This window comes from Gymnodraco acuticeps, unplaced genomic scaffold (assembly GCF_902827175.1).
Source record: "Gymnodraco acuticeps unplaced genomic scaffold, fGymAcu1.1, whole genome shotgun sequence".
NCBI lineage: Eukaryota > Metazoa > Chordata > Actinopteri > Perciformes > Bathydraconidae > Gymnodraco > Gymnodraco acuticeps.
In genome coordinates, this window is record NW_022992150.1 from 1,222,439 (window position 1) to 1,239,322 (window position 16,884).

A 16,884-nucleotide genomic window follows, 5' to 3' on the forward strand; every position below is an offset into this window, starting at 1 on the left:
TTTCCTTGTACGATGTGAGGGTCTAAGGACAGAGGGTGTCGTATTGTCATACTGATATTCTGTACAAACTGTGAAGTCCACTGAGACAAATGTAACATTTGTGATATTGGGCTATATAAATAAACATTGATTGATTGATTGAGTGATTGATTGATTGATTGATTGATTGATAATAGAGTTGCACTTCACTTCATCTGTCTCCTTTAACCACTCTATTTGTAAGTGCTGTTAGAGACTGACACTTTCCTGTGGGGCTCTTCTCTGTAGGAAACTAGATGTGTGTGTGTGTGTGTGTGGCTCAGCTGTATGCTAATCTCATCTTTTATCCAGTTTATGTCTTGTTTGATCATTGACGTTTATCTCTAGTTTATCTTTCATTCTCACAGCACTTGCAGTTTCCAGGGTCAATGTCTTCTTCATTTTTTTCCCTTGATGACGAGCAACCTTTTTTGTCAGCCTCACTCTATCAAAGAGGAGGCCACTTCACATAACAGACAAGGGCAACAGCCACCTTCTCACTCAGCTCCCAGCTGTTTGTTGACTGGAATCAAAACACGAGCTCAGCAACAACAACAAAAAAGACAGGCTACTACTTGACACATGGTTAGCTTGCAGGGGGTGTACACAGTGGTGGTCCTTGTGTAGTCAGAGGTCTTTCTGAAACAGTTTGACTCCCAAAGTGACATGCTCTGAAACACTGAGTTGTCAAATAAATGGTTCTCTGTGAAGTGCATTTAAAGAATCTCCTTGTGTGTTATGTTGGATTCCCCATTGTGCTTTGCGGAATAGATTTTTTACAAGCCTTCAACTCGCTAACAAAGCTCTTGCTTTGACAGCTCTAAAGATGCTTTTCTTCTTCTTCTGTTCCAATGTGATGCAACATCTACCAACAATATGCACGAGAAACCTGGCCTCCTTCCTGCTGCTTTGTTTCCTCTTCTGTCACTCCTCCCACATTTTGTTTCTCTGCTGCTATCTTTCTCTGACATAGCTAATCACATTAGCAGGACTGCATACTAAGCCCGCACACACAGTTTGCGCACACACCTGGCTCATTGGACTATAGCTGTTGCGATGTCAAGCACAAGAGGGGGTTGGGTAAAGGTTTGACAGCAGACAGCGGGTTGTTGCTTAACAGACAAGCGGTGAAATGCATGACCGTGTAATTGCAATGAAGGGATAATTTGACAGCCGATTGGTTATGATAGCCCGCAATTCTCCTTGAATACACACACACAGCATGAAAAAAAGGTGCAGACGCCAAACCCATGCTCGCACAGACTACATTTTTAGGTAAAGCCCTGTCATTTCTTGATGATTTCTAAGATCCTCCTAGTTTTATAATTATAATCATCCAAACATTTCAGCACAGGGTGACTCAATACTTGTGTGTCATAGTAGTAGTTATTGTTTTCTCAGAGAAAGGTTTCCATTCTCATTTCATTGAGACTGACAGCGCAATTCATCACTTGCAGGTCTATGAAAATGCCTTGTTTAAACATTTCCAGTGCATCATTGCTCAAGGACTGAAAAATTGAGCACTGTACACCGGCCAAAAGTACACTTACATTTCATCTCGTCCTTTTTTCTCTCTTTTTCTTTAACAAAATGAAGCCGTCTCGCTTGTGTTTCTGTCTGCACAGGCTCCTGCTCTGCTCAAGGACACAGACGAAACTGAATAAAATATGACTGACATCCTGTCATCTCAGAGAGGGCGGGCTGTGAACAGGAGAGGGAATGTACAATCTCACCTCTGCTTATTTGTCAGCATGGACATAAAGTCAGGAAGACATTGTACATCCAGGGAGCCTGAATATGTTTTTTGTACAATGTGAAATGATTTCAGGCTACAGTAAGCACTCAATGTGAAGGAAGTTCACACTTCTACCAGCTACACCCTTCTTTTATCTCTTCTGATTACTGACTTCTTAAGCTCATACATTAAAACTGTAGATCCTCTGATTATTCAGGCAATTGCCCTGCCTTGTCGGTGCTCTGTTAATAGTAATGCCTGATGTCTTTGTAATCACACTCTAATCTACTTCTGATCCTTATCCAACACTGATCTTTTCCCTTTTTGATAATTCTTCTCCTTCCAGCCCAAGTCCTCTATTGCTACTTTCCTCTACGCTCTCGTTCTTCACTCACTTGTTTATTTTCTTACATCATAAGAATACCTTTGAAGGAAAGGCTTCCTCACACTCTCAGTTGTTGTGCCTTGATGTATGGCTCAAGATATTTACATGAGGAAGAAATACCCTTCCAGTATGCTGTGTATACAGTAGACCTTGAAATATCTAAATGATAAACTATCATCAAGACTGTTGATACGTCGAGTACAGCAAAAAGTAGTTTTCAGGAATGTGGGGGAAACAAAGAAATCTTAACTTCGTTAAATTCAATTATATGATGGCAAATCTACTGCTGGCTGAAATTGGGACAGACAATCCTGTCAACTAAGTGTTTGACATTTGCTCAGTATGAGTAGTTTTGCTGATAAGCTTTAATTGATGGTACATACATCCATATCAGACTGATATTGCAGCTCTTCTCATGCAGCAAAAATATGGCCATGGTCCCTTCATTGCATCATCAATATAGATTTGTACCACAAACCATGTACCATTATTAAAATGTCTTTGTGTCATTTAATTTGGAGGGCTTGTTGTGTTTTACAAACATGTATTGTGAGCCCAGCGGAGAATAAACTAATATTTTGCTAGCAACAACACATCAGGATGAAGTGACTGCATGTCAGATTGCTGTTGCTCTTATTTCTATCTTTTTGTGTAAAACATATGTTGTTTAATATGCAATATGTTGTTTTAATTACTAAAGAAATATTCACTTTTGTGACTGCTTGGCTCTGAAATGTGATCACTTAGAGTCTCTCCAACAGCTGTGCTGCTGACCTTACAAGTGAGTTAGAGGCATCTCTTCAACTAGAGCAATTAAAAGAACAGCAGGATATAGATTTCCGTTGGCTCCGATAAATGTGGTTGGGAGAATTATAATGTGTGTGACTAATGGTACGCTCCCATTATTTAAGCATGGTTCTCATTAATATGTAAAGCATCCAGCACTAGCTCTGTCTTATACACTCCTCCTGAGATCCGTTGTTCGATCAAATTATTTGCTCTCCCTTTTGTACTGTACATATGGGTGGACATACCCACTGAGATTTCACATAGTTTAAATGACATTTACATGATGTTAGATGATATCAAATGGACACTGAGCAGCCTCTCGGGCTACAGGGTATTATACAATTCCCCTACAGTAGATGAGATTCAGTCACAAAGGTAGGAGAGCAGGATTTGGAACTGGAAAGAGATTTGATGGGGGTTTATAATCCTCAACATCATTCCTCAGCTATAGTTAATGATGGATGGCTTATTGATAATGTCACACAGGGTTATTCATCCCCTTCAGGGCTGAGATGTGAATGGTTTAAGCCTTGAAATGCACCCAGAATCTGGCAGGCGAAAGACAACCTGCAGTATTTCTCCTCTATTCGCCAGCTTGGCCCACTTCACTCTCCATCTGTTACAAGCGCTCTATCAGTTTGTTTTGTAGCCTGCCATTCAGAGCATGCTGATGTTTCCAGCCCTCCTGTCAAATAGTGTTTTAATGTAAGTGTCAAGATGTAGTAGGCCGACAATCAATGCCCTGAATGTATTAATTATGCCATACGGGCTATCAAAGCCTAGAAGCATCCCATTAGCTCTGGGCTTGTGAGAGGCCTGCATATAATTACAAGCTGTGTGTGATCACAACCTGCGAGCTCAGAGATAAAGAGCATTAAGACGTGTATACTTTACATAAGATCTGAGGGAGATTGTCATGGCAACCCCCAAGATATAGTGTAAGTATTCACATCTGCTTAATAGACCTTAGTTTGCCTTTAAATATTATATTCACATTTGCCCTGTGATTACTCAAGAAGCCAGACCTTCTGCTCAATGTTAATCAAATTAATTAGAATCATAAATGTAAACACGTTTTTCAGTGCAGGGGTGTGTGGAACCATGACAGCACACTGTAGTTAAAGAAAAGAGTATGATTTGCATGATTTGTTTCTAATGGTTATATGTTTCTTTGCTTTCTTAATTAGTGAGTTGTTAAGGGAACACGTTTCCAAGAGCACAATTCATTTTTTTATACGTGTATCTTGTAATAATTGACAACTTACAGAAGGTGATTATCATGTTTTCCTGGTACAGTGTTTTTTAGCACAGTCCTCCTTGGCTTGGTTTATTTGGCCTGAAATTGAAGTGCTGGCCAACAATGTCAGAGAGAGGACAGACCAGAGATCAATGAATTATATTTCTGCTTTCAATAGGTTTAACGCAAAAAGATGCTGCACTTCACTTTTGGTAACATAAGTTAATAATCAGTGATTAGTGATCTAATGACAATGGAATTCATCATTTAAATATGTCTACTCTTAACCCTTATATGGGCATCCAATATTTTGGAAAATGAATTGTTTCCTATTTTATACCTAAAACTCTTATTACACCCACATTTACACATTAAAACACCCCTTTACACAGTTATTACACCCGTATTACAATCACATTACTTCGTTATTACACCCATGTTACATTATGATTACACCCTCATTATACCCCTTGCTACATTATACCCATATTACACTGTTATAACTTATTACACCTATGTAACACCATTAGTTCACCCGTATTACACCCATGTTACTCCCATGTTACACTGTCATTACACTGTTATTAGACCCATATTACACTCATGCAACACCAATATAACCCCCACATTTCACCCTAATTACACTGTTATTACACCCATATTACACTCATGCAACACCAATATAACCCCATATTTCACCCTAATTACACTGTTATTACACCCGTTTCACACATGGAAACAGCCTGTCAAATAAGTGTATCCCCCCCAGGATACAGAAACCATGTAAGGGTTAATTTACTCATGAGAAAAAGTGTAAATGTTTCTGCCTCTGATTTAAGTTAACAAGGGTTCACAAAGAACTAGATGCTAAATAATTAATGTCATGTGCCACATGAATCGTTAAAAGTGGTTGTGAGCATATCAACAGATGCTGTCAGATAAACATTCATGTCCTGGAGATGTTTTTTTACACATTCAAATGTTAATAATATATAATTAAAAGAAACATTTGCATGAAATAATACTCATTTTTTAGCTGGCTTTGACATTTTATTTGATTCTAGTTGTGCTTAGGTGGGTGTCACTGCCTCATGCCTTGTTTTTCCAGGGTGAGGATATTATCTTGAGTGAAGTACTTGCTGTACAGAATTAAAAAACATGGGCCAATACTGCAGCTGCATCGTCAGCCGCTTTAACCGTGTGTGGTGCATTTAAGCGGATGTAGACACGCTCATGAGGGTAATTTTTCATTCCACTTTTGGTGTTTCAATATCCACCTAGCCAGCAAAATCTAAACCTTTGAGCCGTGTACCAGTTCATTCACACAGACAGCAAGGTAAAAGCAACCTGACTCCCTTTCAGCGTAACTCTGAGGTGCCTCACCTTCAGAATAAACAGCTCCTTTTCTGCCTTGGGGGATTAAAATGAAAGTGTTTTTCTATCAGGTGTTGGATGATTGATTTGTCTTTACAGCTTTTCTAAAACCTTTAAAATGCTTAAAGGTTAAGTCAGGATAACACAATCGCTCGTCAGATTTAAATCCAACTCATTATTAGGAAAGACTCCACTGATGTTTTTTAGTTTTGACTTGAACATTAACTAATCAGGACTACCCCCACACGGCATGCTTTGATTTGAACAGCTTTTTCTCTAGAGCTTTTAACAAATTGAAAAATACTCTAAAAGTTAAAAGTAACAGCCCTGCATTCAAAATCTTAGCTCGACAAATGATTGGCATCAAAATATACTTAAAGTAGCAAAGATATGCGGCAAGATATTGTAATCTAAAATATATCTGGTATTTGAATCTAAAAAGTAAGTATTTACTTAAGCTGTCAAATAAATGTAGTAAAAAGTCAATTGTTGTCAAAATTGTACTTAAATACAGTACTACAGAGAGAATGTACTTTGTAGTCCACCACTGGTCTTTGGCACATTTTAAGAAATCCACTCGTCAGTGTATCAGTCTAAAACAGACAATCAATTATTTATGTTGTCTTCCTCCCCTCTGCTTTGTCCGATGATGATTAATACATATTATTATCATAAGAAGATACCTACAGTATGTCTTAAAAATGATAGCTGCCTCAACCCCACACAATCCAAAGGTATTTTATGTTGAAAATACATAAATCTCTTCATATTAGCCAAAGGACATTTTAAAATGTATGTTCAAAATAATTTGTTCTGCTGACCATCACAACATCCAGTGTCTCTCTTTCGCTGCAGCCGCTGGTATCTGGCAGCATCAGGATGGAGCTGTATTTGTAAATACATCACAGAGTTGTCATTTATCTCAATACAAAAAAAGAAAGTGTGCCTTGAGAGTGGCTCATTTAAACTGCAGCATGCAGAAAACAAGCTCTATGGAGAAAGAGATATTTTCAGCTGCTGCAATGTAGAGGAGATGGAGGCGGAGGAAATGGAAAGATAGATATTACACTAAGAGTTTATTTCAAACTAGAAAAATGCTGTGGCATTATTTAGACTTTTAAGATGTGCATGTTGTTTGTTCTCCATTTGAATATTGCCAGATTGTCACAAAGGACAGAGCAGCAAAACAGGAACATGATTTCCAATGTTTTCATCCTATGCTGGGGTTTTGCTGTCACAACATAGAAACATGTCTTCTTGAAAGAAATTGTTACGGTGACATTTTATATAGATTCCTTTATTTATTTCAGCTATCATTACTTTGTTCAGAATGAAAGATATGTATTTATGTGGCTATGGATGCTACTCAGACCATTGTAACCACTACCGCGCCGGTCTGATATCTATCTTTTCATGTTTTTTGTATTTACATAGTTTCTTTTATTTTACATTTGAAGTCCTTTAAACTTAATAATGTACCGTTCTGGCACCAAGTAAAATCCTAAAAAGAGTAGTACTTCAAAGGGATCATCCTTCTGATCCTCATAATCTGTTCAAATCCTTTGTAACAATGTCTCTTATGGAAATATAAAACACGAGCATTATCCCTGCAAGACCGTGATATTCGTGAGTCCACAGTTGTTGCATGGTCCAATGTTTTTATTACATTTTCCATATTTATGTTACATTGTGTGTTTATGACCACCTAATGAAACACAAGATGTTGTAAAAGCACAGTCATCCCTGAGGATCCATTTTGATGACGCCAGCGCCCTCAGTAATGGACTGCTCCTGTAGGTGGGCCAGTAAATTAATGACTGTAAAACGACTCATCTCCAATAATGCAAGGCGGCAACTCGTTGCAGTAGGAGAGAGATGAGAATCAAAGGGAGTCATAGTGTATTCACCTCCCTTTTTCTGTCACTTTACCACCCTTCGCTCATATATTGCTTCCCACAGAAACCCCCGCCTCAAAAGAAAAAAAAACAGTTCTCATGTCATTTTGTCTTTTACCATCCACTTCATTTGGAGGCTTACAAATTCTATTAAGGTGATCTTGTGTGCATTGCACAGTGCTGCAGGGGAGAGAGGGGGAGGCGGCCTGGGAGGGGGGAACAAGCCCCTAATACTAATAAACGAGCGCGACTTTGCCTCCCCTGCGAGAAGAGGCAGAGTAATTGGAAAATATCCCTCCCTCCTGTTACAGATAAGACCCCCTCCCCATACACACAAACACGCCAACCCCTCTTCGAGCCTTAACCCACCACCCTCTCTCTCCTGCTAGATGAAATACACAGTCCCTGCTCTTGTTTTAATGTTAAAAACAAACATCACAATTAGTCTGATTTTCAGCCTGTGACCTAAGATTGTCATCGTCATAACTACACTGTAGCTATGTTCGTATGACAAATACAAAACCTTGAACCTTGAACCTTGAACCTTGAAAACCAAGGTGGACAAAAGGACAGTAGATATTATAAATCTGACATGCAATCTGCAAAGAGGGATCAGTGGAAGAGGGTGGACAGGTTCAGTAGTTGCATTGATAGACTATATAACGAGGCTAATGTCAGTGACAACGCAACAAAAAAACAAATAGCTATGGAGACAAGGAAACTAATGCCTTGTTGCCAATGGTGATTTTAATGGCATATGAGGGTGTTGTTCATATTTTCAGTGCAAACCTTAGATATAAGAACACAAGGTAGAACAAGTAAACCGTGTACAGGGAATAATGAGCTTTCCTTTGTAACCTCCATAATTCATGAATTTGACATTGTAAAAGCAGAAATACTGCAACATATCCCTCAACCCCACAGACCTTCAGAATACCCTGCATGACTAAAACCACACGCTTCCATCAGGGCCTCTGTTGCACTTAACACGAGTAAAGCAGGCTGAAATCATTCTCTTTAATCTCAAGTGGCTGAACTTGATGTTGAACTTGTCATCTCATGAAATAGTTAAAGCGGAATGTTTCTGTAATTGAGCGGAGATGTGCGGTTTAAATGAAGACATTACTGAGTTTTGTTTGCAGTGCTAAAGATATCTGACAACATAGTTCGTTTATTTAAGATATGGTGTTGTGTTAGTAGGTCAGCTATCATTTTGAGTGTTTCTTCCTGTCATTCAAGGAGGCTATCAGCAGCGTTTTATTTTGGTTCCACATTGTAAAAGATGGGTAAAGATAGCGGCATGTTGGCTTTGTGCTATTTTCTATTTCCATCTACTTTTTTTATCCTTTCCGTTAGATTATATTTGCTTTATTTGCACAGATAACATCTACGGAAAATGACAGTACTTCTCTGAGGCAGGAGATAAAAGAGAATAACAGCTTAAGTGCCTTGAATCATCCACTGAAATAAAGAATACAGGAGTAAATGACCTCCTCTTCGAGCTGGAGCATGCAGTGAAAGATCAACCTTGGCATTTCAAATGAGGGGGAGTTCATAAAGAGACCATCAGTAACACTGACAGTAACACTGACACAAAACTGTAGCGTGTATTTAACACCCAAAAGTCAGCTGTTGAATATAAATAATGAATACTCTAGTGCTACACTTTGAAGACCTGTGAGAACAACCTTGTTCATATTTGTTTGTTCTTCAATAGGTATTTTTCACATCAGATTATTTGATTTTAAACAGCCTCACTTCTATTCAAAAGCCACAGTAAGCCATATCAGTATGACGGTGAGACAGCATGATGAAAAATAAAATGTACACATTTTCTTTTCTAGAGGTGGAAGAAATAATATGTCCTTTACTTGAGAAAAAGTACCTGCAAAAATGTTTGTATACTTTATTGGAAGTACATCCTTGTGCTAGGGTAACAGTACAAGGCATTGTTATCAATTAAATGAACTTACAGCAACATGTCAAGTAACCCTGTGATATATGATTTTATATTATACAACAAGATTGATATGGTTAAAGTTGTGAAAATAAGTTAGGTGATTGAATGTCAAGTGTTAAGTTCAGTAAAAATGGAAAATGTCCTGATTAAATGTATTGGAGTAGAAGTTCAACATACTGTAGCATAACATGAAAAAACTCAAGTCAATACATATACCTCAATACCTTTAAGCTCTTTACCTTTAGATGATTGGACTGTGAACCGTAGGGTCGCCGGTTCAAGTCCCCGACCAGACCTAAAAATGGAGTGTGGACTGCTACTTGGAGAGGTCCCAGTTCACCTCCTGCCCTGCCGTGGTGCCCTTGAGCAAGGCACCGGACACCCCCCTTCCCCCCTCACTCCCATTGCTCCCCAGGCGCTGTGCAATAGCTGCCCACTGCTCCTACCAGACTCCTGGTACTAGGATGGGTTAAAAGCAGAGAACAAATGTCACTGTGTGTGCTCTACATGTGTGACAATTAAAGAGGGTTTCATCCCTCCCAATATTATTATTATTATTATTATTATTATTATTATCCATCCATCCATCCATCTTCTCCCGCTTATCCGTGGTCGGGTCGCGGGGGTAGCAGTTCCAGCAGAGAGCCCCAAACTTTCTTTTCCCTGGCGACATCAACCAGCTCTGACTGGGGGATCCCAAGGCGCTCCCAGGCCAGCGAAGAGATATAATCCCTCCACCTGGTCCTAGGTCTACCCCTTGGTCTCTTCCCAGCTGGACGTGCCTGGAAGCCAGGGAGGCGCCCAGGTGGCATCCTAACTAGGTGCCCGAACCACCTCAACTGGCTCCTTTCGACGCGAAGGAGGAGCGGCTCAACTCCGAGTCCCTCCCTGATGACCGAACTTCTCACCTTATCCCTAAGGGAGACACCAGCCACCCTGCGGAGAAAACCCATCTCGGCCGCTTGTATCCGCGATCTCGTTCTTTCGGTCATGACCCATCCTTCATGACCATAGGTGAGGGTGATTATTATTATTATTATTATTATTATTATTATTATTATTATTATTATTATTATTATTATATTATTATAAGGTATAAGGTCTAATCTAACATTTAATTCATAATTTATAAAGACAGAATCATTTTGGCATCCACTTAGCAACTGGTGTGTGATCACATAACAATTTAAAACTTGATTTAATCATCATACATAATCAGTCCTCTTCTTTAATGAATGTCAGATCCTTATTTCTCTGATGGTAAATGTGGATTTTATCCAATATTTAAATAGTAAGCAGTGATTGATGGAGTGAGCCAGCAGAAGAACCATGAGCTAAGACGATTTTGACAGGCATCATATATTAAGACCAGTGAGGTTCTCAAAACGTACTGTTATTATTACAGATATAAGCCTCCGTCATATTGATCTTGTATGATCAATCACTTACTACAACTCACAGTTCTGCTCTTTGGGTTGTTTTATTTTTTAGTGAAATGTATTCTCACACTATTCAGTAGCGCTGTTTATGTCGCTTCTTTCTGTCTTCTTCTGACAGTGGGGACACGTTGACACTATTCATAATTAAGGTTTGCTCTTGAACAGTGGGTCATGTGCCACAATTTAGCAGTGAAAATGCCATGTGTTTCATGCACTTTAATGGCATTAACCACTTGTTGATAAATGTTAAACCTCCCACACACATTTGTTAAAGCCACTTTATCTTTGATTAATACCATCAACAAATCACGTGTCATTGCAAAGAGGATATAATAGGAGAGAACAAAGTAGCTTACTCTTCACAGATACATAGAGATATAATTTAGTAAGGACGATTGTTCTGCCTGCACAGTGCTATTATAAGGGCTATTATAGTGCTTGTATAGGCAGACCTGTAGGGGGAGGAAAATGAGCTCATTCTTGTATCAAGAATATCTTTGTAGCTTTAAGTATCCAGCAATTCAACTTGCATTACACTCATAGTGTCATTACATCCCACTTGAGTCTCCTTCCTGACAAGTAGATAATAATGATGAAGATGAACACAAATAAGGTAAACGATGGTAACATGCAGGTGGGAGATAATATGGGGATGTTTTTCTATTTGTGGATTTGATTCTCTAATTACCACCATCTGCTGTCTGAGTTAAACGCTGAAGAGGAAGAGAGGGAGTGAAGCGTTGTGATCAGAGTTGGCAAATAAAGATATATAAGTACTGTAACAGGAGACATGCATTATGTTTCTTTCAAAGTTAACACTATGTGTAGAATGGTTGGATGTGATTGACTTCTCCCAGGGGCTTAATCCTCATAACGTTAATGACATAATGGCAATATTACCATCCACCAAGAGGGCCTGTTTGTAACTTTTTATGATAGCTGTTTTTGAGCAAGATTACGGAAAAACTACTGGCATGACTCAAAAGAAACCATTTGTGAAAGAACGTCTTCAATGTCTGTGAACATGTTTTTGTTTTTGAAATGCCCAAATGTGGAGTTTGGTTTGACAGTGAATGAAGTTGTGGATGCAGAGAAAGTTAGGGTGAAGGTGTAATTAAAGCTGATCATGGTGAGGCAGAGGGGAGGGGAGGACAGCACATTCTTCTTCTCCATCTAACGAGTAGTGGCTGAGAGAGCTGAATTAGCTGCCTTGCTGTCGTCTCTCCCCTGCCATGCTACTTTGTCACAAGGACACTCCTCCTGGAAGATGAGATAGAGTCAAGTGCATGTGTATCCCCTGGCATTATTCTTACAGGCCGGTGGGGTCCTTGTTCTGGGAATTGAGGCACTTTAGCAAGCTCTGCGCCACACCACTTAGCCTCTGCATCATTAAACTGAGCTAAAAATACACAGCCCACCCATGGTCCTCTGTTCACAGAAGACCAGTACATTTGCACTCTGAAACAATCGCTGACTCCTGTTCAGCTGTTCAGGAGAGGTGTTGCACCATAATTTTTCACTCACCAATTGCCATGACAATACAATAACAGTATGATTTACAAAGTTTTATTAACCCACTGATCAGTATTAATACCATTACCCACCACACACAAATTCACACTGTTGTGTTCACATTGTTGTCAATGTCAAAGTTGTCATATCCCCAAGGTATTAATGGACATACAAATCAATATGTGTTGATGGAAAGCTGGTGTGACATCTGCTACGAGGCAGCATGAATGCCAAAGCTCATACTTTACTGCAAAACCAAATATTTATGACTGCTACTAATGTTTTTTTAAAAACATCGATTCATCTAATTTCAATGAGACGTTTAGTCCATTAAATATCAGTAAATATTGAGAAATGCACATCATAATTTCCAACAGCCCAAGATGAAATCACAATTATATGATGTTGTTATGCATAACATCATAGAATTAAGATTATAATAAAAAGCCAGCTGACACTTACTTCTTATGGTTTGTTTATCTAATACTGGCCTTTGAACCAACAGTAAAATACATTTAGTCCTGGCAAAGAATTATATAGATTTTTTGTAACTGCCCTCTTACATAATCATGTTTCTCTCTCAAGGGCAACTCCATGTCAATACAATTAATCATTCAGCAGACCTGAATCAGTTAGGCTTTACTGGGAAACATATTTGTGGGCTAAAATGTTGAGGATTTTGAAATTAATCACTGTACTGTATGTAGTAGCGAGAATAGCACAGCTATTTGGTAACATGCAATACATTGGGCACTGCACTCACGTGATAGTTAACCCCACACAGGTGTATAATTGCCTGATTGCAACGGTATGTGTAACTGGATACGCAGAGGACCAGCCTTCTAAGGTATGTCCCCTTCTTTTTTTTTTTCATGCAGTGACACTACTATGATTATTTATAAGTTTAACACTTCTCTGTAACTGTGAGTGGGGAGATGTGTTAATTGGCCGGCCCCTAGTGTCCCTGAAGCAAATGCTTTCATGCACCAGCTAATCAGATAGCTACCTGAGCTAGCGCAAATAGCCTACACTACAGACTTACATGTATATTTTAATAGTTTAATATATTTAAATATATGACTTGGATAATAGCAGGCAGGCTGTGGAGGTGAACTAAGTCACTGAGCACATGTGAATGAAAGACTTAGCTACTTGTTGCCCACTTCAATACAACAACAACATGTGTCAACATATTGGTGCAGCTAGCTTGTTTGTAAACAGCTTAGTAGGTCAAATTAGCATAGCCTAATTTTCTGTTTCCCGTTAGCTTCAGTAATTATGCTATTAAATGCATATTCTTTATTAATATATTATCCGACACAGTTGAGGCTCACTTTACACTGGCCAGTCATTATGTTAGTGTTTCTTTTTTATTCACAGCTTGCGTTAACATAACAAACACAAACTTTATACTGTTACACCTTCTTGCATTCACTGCCATAAAGTGTATGCCAAACTAAAGACAGAAATGCGTCTAAAATGTACTTCGAAGGTTAAAGAAAAGGTGTAAACTAGCATGTCTGGCTTGTGTTCCGCAATGTTCCTGGTCTCTTTATTTTAACTCTGAGTCTACCAAATGTCCAGAGACGGCACTATTTGCGCCGAGGAGGAAGCGTGCAGCCTGTAAAGCGGCACTGCGGCATCACCGTATCACTGCGCCCCTTCTCCGGGATCCTGAAGCTCGGATCTGGGGAGAGGAGGAGATACCCTATAGTTTTCCTTTGCGGGATTTATTTAGTCAGCTTCAAACCTTCTTGTGCGTTGTCTTTTAATAGTGACCGAAGGCCTGCAACTTGTCCGGACGGTCCCTCCCCACTCGCAAGGGTTTGCATTTCTTCGTTTTGCATGACGTGTCTGGAGCAAAAAAAAAAGAGAGAGGCTTGCTTTTGTTGTGTGTTTTACAGTGGAAAATGAAGCTTGAGAGCCGGAGCGGGAGGCAGTGCCAGTCCGCTGCTGCCGCTGTAGGCTGGACTGGATTACAGAGCCTGAGATCTCTACTGACAGGCAGCATAGGCAGACAAAAAGGGACTGTGAGCGAAGACAAGGGAAAGAGTCTTTTACTGAGCTAGAAAAAGCCAGGGCGAGTGCTGGAATACAGTTTATTCCCCCCATGAGCGATATTTTGGGAGCTATTTGTGCAGTGTGTGTATGTGTGTCATTAGATGAGTGCTGGCACGGGTTATCAGGTTAAAGGCATTGGTACTCGGGGAAAAAGGTTTAGGACCGTCTTCATAGAGATGGAATGACCTTTTCTGGATTGTTAGAAGGAAGAACATCTGAATGGAAGAAATCTCTTTTCAAATTGTTGCTCCATAATTAAATGGTTGCACGCTGGCTTGTTGGATGTGCCTTTTTAATTTGTTGTGCATGTTTAAAACATGTGTTACTGTTAATGTATTGTATGCTGCAGAAGCTAGATGAGCTACATTGCTTGACAACCTGTGTCCAAGGAGACAATGTAAAGTTGAATATGGTGGTTGACTGTGGTAAATTGCTTTTGGTGTGTGTGTTGATGCAGAAAGGTGTCAACCAGCATTTTGGAGGCATGGTTATTCAGGGAAAGGATATGTAAAAAGCCTGCATTCTGTTTTTTCAGTTTTCTTCCACATGGAATACCATTTCTATGATGTAATGGATGAGAATTGATATTCTGGACACATAGAGAAGCCATATGTGATTTAGACTACAATGCCAGATTGACTTTCAGTGGCTTTAGGCCTAGGCTTTAGGCTATGCCTTGAGAACCATCCAGAATAGGACTGCAAGCTGTTGAATGTTGCATCTAATATTGTTAATCAGCCAGATGCCTTCAGTGTCAGACAATAAAGGCATGCACCTTAAGATCTATAGTGAAGTGCAATATGGCATTATCAAAGGGTCTTGATTTATTTTTAGTGTGTAAAGGCTAGAGGACATCACCCTGTTCTATAAGATCTGCTTTCATTTATTCAAAACAGAAATATTGTTCTGTTTTATTGGTGGAATATGTGAGTGAAATATTGTGCCCAATGTGACATTTTGTTTATTCTGACAGACTTTTTAAAGATTGATACATGTTAGAACAAGTTTTATTCAAGAAAGGCATTACAATCACTTCTCTTACACTTGAGGTGATATGTTCTACTATATGTAAAAAGCTTAAGTCCTACGTTTATATGCTTTAACAATAATATTGAATGTGTTCAAAATTAATGTTAATTTCTAAATTATGTAATTAACAAAAGTGGGAGGATAGAATACATTGACAGTTCTCAATTTGCATTTGTTGTGACAAACATTCTCTCTGTATGTTGATTGAATATAACTTTGACAGTGCCAAAGACAACAACAAGTTCATGTTGTGAGGTTTAAAACACCAAGTGGCAAAGTAAAAAATGATTCCACATGATTTATCGCAGGGCTTGATTACCTGGAAGCGTAAGAAAACACAATATGCTAAGCGAGCCTGAAGCCAGCCCAATTTTACATTCATTTCGCATCCTGTAGAATGGCAACAGCCTTCTGTATAGTATGCAGTTCCCTTAAAAAACCTCTCGTTGACTAAATGAACAGTCAAAATTGCAGTGTGAACATGTGGCAAATGCTTGCTCTCTCTCTCTCTGTCTTTGTCTTGCAGGAGGTAGAGTTTACTGACCTTGGGTAAGGGAGTAGGTTCCTGAAGAAGAAGGATGTGGCATCACCTGCTCAACTCACCGTGGCGGGACATGTTCACTGAGCAGATATTTGCTTTAACTTGAAAAGCTCTTCCTCTGGCGGAATTGACAGCTTGGTGATAACGTGTTTAATAGATCATTTTACACCTCTGTTTTAGGATTTGATGGACTGCCTTTGGGGATTTTTGCTCAGAACCTAGTTTGGTTCAGTGACTCGATGCAGTTTTGTGTTACCTGTTAAAGGTTTCATCTGTTGGATATTACATGGTTACCTTGGATATAATACATCAGTAACATTTCTTGGATATTGTGGAGTTTCTCTTCTGGGGTTTCCACACAAGTGGAGGTCAAGCTGTGCCAGTGTTTGGCACTTGAAGAGTTTGTTTCTCTGTAAGAAGTGGGTTTATCTGGATGCTTCCCATGAAAGGCATGGATGGCCCTCGATCGAGTGGCCTCCGCAAGAAGAGGAAGTCAAGGTCGGTGAGGGATCGAGACAGGAGATCAAATGGGATAAAGAACAACCATGTTAAGGGCTCGGTCTTTCGCTTTTCCTCTGACTCAGAGAGGGAGGGCAACAGGAAGCCCTCCTCATCCCGCCCTCGACCCCCACGGAGGAAGCGAAAGGACTCTACTTCCGCCGAAGAGGACATCATCGATGGCTTCTCCATCACAGGATTCGTCACCTTGGAGGCTCTGGAGGTGAGTAAAACACTCTGTGAAACGTGGTGTGTGTTGAGTTTTTTGCCTGACAATCGTGTTGAAAATCTGTAACACTGTGTAAATATGTGTTGGTTCTTGTGTGCCTCTCTGACTCGGCCGGCCAAGTGTTTTGGCTCCAGTCTGCATATGGCTGTTGTGTGAGCTGGAGTTGAACAGATGTAGCTTTA

The 16,884-nt window shown here is 39.6% G+C and overlaps 1 protein-coding gene across 1 annotated transcript in view; it reads left to right on the forward strand.

Annotated features, from left to right (window-relative positions):
* Positions 1-13,949: 13,949 nt before the first annotated feature.
* auts2a (activator of transcription and developmental regulator AUTS2 a) overlaps positions 13,950-16,884 on the forward strand; it is a 289,935-nt gene continuing 287,000 nt past the window's right edge. The window contains 2 exon segments of the mRNA XM_034204116.1: positions 13,950-14,168; positions 15,961-16,696. Of these exon segments, the coding sequence (XP_034060007.1) occupies positions 16,409-16,696 (288 nt within the window). The 5' untranslated portion in view covers positions 13,950-14,168; positions 15,961-16,408.